The sequence below is a fragment of the Gregarina niphandrodes genome, assembly GCF_000223845.1.
Source record: "Gregarina niphandrodes unplaced genomic scaffold scaffold00107, whole genome shotgun sequence".
Classification (NCBI taxonomy): Eukaryota; Apicomplexa; class Conoidasida; order Eugregarinorida; family Gregarinidae; genus Gregarina; species Gregarina niphandrodes.
In genome coordinates this window covers 2,987-6,976 of record NW_011645872.1, presented here as the reverse complement: position 1 = coordinate 6,976, position 3,990 = coordinate 2,987, and the positions used below count along the sequence as shown (strand labels likewise).

At 52.9% G+C, this 3,990-nt stretch overlaps 2 protein-coding genes across 2 annotated transcripts; both read left to right on the top strand.

The window, feature by feature from the left end:
• Positions 1-312: 312 nt before the first annotated feature.
• On the top strand, positions 313-2,625 carry GNI_200360 (hypothetical protein; the record flags this gene model as incomplete). Its single annotated transcript, XM_011135438.1, has 1 exon — positions 313-2,625. The coding sequence occupies one exon, from the start codon at positions 313-315 to the stop codon at positions 2,623-2,625; it is 2,313 nt and encodes a 770-aa protein (XP_011133740.1).
• Positions 2,626-3,487: 862 nt separating this feature from the next.
• Positions 3,488-3,904, top strand: GNI_200350 (hypothetical protein; the record flags this gene model as incomplete). Its single annotated transcript, XM_011135437.1, has 1 exon — positions 3,488-3,904. A coding segment is annotated over one exon (417 nt), but the record flags the coding sequence as incomplete, so codon positions are not given.
• Between the last annotated feature and the right edge of the window lie 86 nt (positions 3,905-3,990).

Here is a 3,990-nt window from a genome sequence, read left to right as displayed (position 1 = left end):
TAGCAACCTAGCGATGCGAGTTAGCAGAATCGACACCGAGGGCTCCTCATATGACACAGGCAGCACCACGTCAGCAGCGGACCAGTTCGACACAACAGTAACATCGAGATAGACCGTCCCCATGTGACACCACGAACGCCCGTTATGCTTGGGTCGGATGGGCCCACCGGCTTAGACCCCTCAGACTCAGTCCAAGGCCTGGTGGTACTCCTGGTGGTACTCACAGCGTCACGGGAATAGACGGTTAGAATGATGGATTATGCAGGCGAACGGATCCTGGCCGATTTGTGCAATTTTTTTGGTTCGAAATTGATGAAGACAATTGTGCGTTCGGGTTTGAGAAGCCCGAAATGGTTCGAGGCTCTGGCAATCGTTGTGGCACCGAATGGAGAGAGGCCGCATCTTGATGAGTGCGTCGCTCGAATGGTAACCATAGGTGCTGGAGGGGACGAAGTTCTCCAATTGGTGGTTCTGGGCCGGCCCGGTGACCGTTTGACACAGGAGTGTCCTTTGGAGTCCGAATGCCCACTCGAGTTTGCCGGCCTTTTCGAGTGGTCCAGAAGGATGTTAGTTTACCACGAGGCGAATGAGCCGCCCAAATCAATTGCGGCGTCCAAGTACATCGAGGGTATGTTTGCGGACGCCTTGAAGATGCACCTTCAGTACTCGGGCGCGTCTGCCACCGATGAAGTATGGCTGGAAATCTTCAACAGGAGGCTTTCGCAGGAGCATTCCGTGAACGTCGAACCAAGGACCTTTCGCTATGACGACGTCGAATGCGAGATGGAGCTAGAAGTGCTATGTGCCAGAATGCTGACGCCAGCAGAGCGGGACCAGCTCCGGCCGCAGGTGCCGGAAGACTGGTGGCCTGTCATCAACAAGTCTGTTTTCGCGGACGAGTATTCGGACGAGTATTCGGACGGGTATCCTGATGCGGTCTACCCTGGTGGCTGTCAACACTGGTCATGGAAGATGAAGTTGGGTACGGGTCTTGCTGTTAGCGGTGTCATCGGGGGTGCCATCTGGGCTGGCTTGCACTGGGGGCTGCCGAAGTCCGATCAGGGCCCTTCGACGTTGAGTGACGGCACCACTTCCCAATCTACCTTAAATGACGGCACCACTTCCCAATCTACTCTGAACTACGACGCAAGTTCCCAATCGACGTTGAACTACGCCACAACTACCCAATCAACGCCGAACTCCCATTCTGCTTCCGAATTGGCGGGGCGCCACGAGACACTTTCCGAGTCGACGCTGGCCTCCTTGCAACTCGCAGAAGACGTTTGCAAGCGTACATTCGAAGCCACGTCGAAGCAGATGGAACCGGCGAGCAGCAATAGATGGATACGGCCAAGCCCGTGCGGCTCCTATGGTGGCCGATTGATTTGCACTTGGCATAACAAGGCCCCCAGTTGTCACTCCTTTGGCCTTCCCACCATGTTCGATTTCACTGCCGTCGGGGAGGCCATCTGGTACCACCTCATGCCTGGTATGTGTGCGGTCGACTGCAACACCAAGCAGGGCAGCGAAAATCTCGTACTACAGGAAATCGGAAGGGAGCTGGCCACCGCCACGGTGGGCAGAAATGTGAGTAACTTAACACCCGGAGAGTTAGTGAGAACCGGGAGGGACGTCCGAAACCTACTCAAACAAGATAGCTTCTGCTCGCCAGTGGGCATCAGCAGCGGGTTCTCCTTTGATCGGTTCGAGGAAGGAAGGCCAAACTGCAACTGCATCCTTGGAATTCTCCGATGCCATGCGCAAGACGTGGCAGGTAAGGCTGTTAGTTGTGACAGCCTGATTGGCTTCAACACGGATGCAGCAAAGTTGTTCAAACATGCCGCCCTAATCGTGCGACCGCCCGACCAGATCCGACGGGGCCTGTGCGACTTCGAATGCAAGATTTATGACCCTAAGGCCGAGGAGACACTACACGATGGCATGCTTTCCGAGTCGAGGCTGGGTACCTTGCGAACCGCAGAAAACATTTGCAAGGTTGCATTCAATACCACGGTTGATCGAATTGAGCCGGTGAGTAACAATAGCTGGATACGACCAAGTCAGTGCGAGGCCAGTGGCCGATTGGTGTGCACCCAGAAGGACCAACAGAACCCGGCCCCCTTTTGTCACTCCTTCGGCCTTCCCACCAAGTACGATTACGCTGCCGTCGGTCAGGCAATCGAGCACTACCTCATGCCAGGTAAGTGTGCGGTTGATTGCGATACACGGAGTCATAGCGATGATCTTCTACTACAGAGAATGGCAACGGAGCTAGGTGCCACTATTCTGGGCATCGACGTAACTACCCTTGAACCCAAAGAGTTGCAGAACGTGGGGAAGCGAGTTAAAGACAGCCTCAAACAGGACGAATCGTGCTCAGAGTCCTGTATCAACGACCAGTGTTCATTGGATCACTTCGGAACGGATAAATCAAACTGCAATTGTACCCTAGGACATATCCAGTGCAAGATGTACATTACCGGAAGTGAGGCTTCCGGTTTGGATGTGCTGGCTGACTTTTATACGAATGCAGCCAAACTGTTCAAACGGGCCACTCTAGCATCGCAATCAAGCCCTGCAATCCAAAAAGACCGTTGCGACTTCCAGTGTATGATTCCAAAATAACCGGGGTCAGGATCCGCATCAAATAGACGGTTGGAAAATGGCCACAGTTCATGGACGTGAGGAAGATGTGTCTGCAGGCACGAATGCCGGGTTCTCGGACGCAACGATAGCAGTACCCCCCCAGTGTTGAGACGTGGTTGGCACTGGACTGTGGGCCTGCAATTGTACCGATTAGTACACACGTAGAAGAGGCACTGGAATTTATTTCAGTTGAATACTTTTTGAGCTAAGGGATCACCACACAGTGCGGCCGTTGATGATGTGCATGAGCCGTCAACAACTGCTTGATCTTTGTTGTATCGAATTGGTCGGCTGCTGGTACTTTGACAATTGGGTTTATGGGTACAATGAGCCCGACACTTTGTCGGGACATAAGGTTCTAGAAACCGGTCCGATTCACAGAAAAATAACGCGGTTCGAACGTGATGAAAGTCGGGTTCTCGGGTAAGAACATTCCGCGACGCGTGATGCATCCAAAACAATTCAGTTCTTGGGCCCTGAAGTGTGAGGCAGTCACGGCGAAGAGAGTGCGCTAACTTGAAGTCTATGAGGAGCAGTGGCACTGCGTGAACGGTAACGGCCTCTCCTATCACCATTCACGTATCGAGCGAGCTGCAGGGACGTGTTGAGACGGCAGGTACACGAACGGTTCGTACATGTGGGCTGAAAGGTTTTTTACGAGACTGACATTGCACTAGCGACGATCACAGGCAGTGAAAAAAGAGCTCGCGCGGGCCCAGTGGGCCCAATCAGCTCGTCGGGTTCCATCATCCAGCCAAAGGACCGATTTGGAGTCGATAGACGGGGCGTCCCCAATTCCTAAGATTCTATTTAATAAGAAAAGTATCTTTGTATATCGTTTATGAAGTTGTTTGTTACTCTCTTGGCTGCCGGTGCTCTGGCTTATGAGCCTACGGCCGACGTGATTGGCGGTACTGACACGTGCAAGAGCGTTGACGATCTTCAGGAGTGCATCTTGGGGTTGATAACAAAGAAGACCTCGTTTACCTACACTCACACTGGAGATGGTTTCAAGTCGACAGTTGTTGCCGGGTGTGCTAGTAAAAACGACACGAGAACTTTGGTTTACGGTGACCTGAAGCCCTACGAGATCTCAGATTTGACCGGCGCTCTTAAAAAGGATTTCTCTCCTACGCAGTTCCTTGTTACAAACATTCCTGCTGCCAAGAAGGAAGGTTGCAAGCCTGTGGCATACGTTGCTGACGCCAGCAACGAATGCCCGGATGCTAAAACTACCACTATCACGATCGGCGAACCCGTGGCCGATGCGAACGACAAGACCAACAACAGTCTGATCTACGCTAGTGAAGATTTGACCAAGGCGGACACAACCAAACAGCTCAT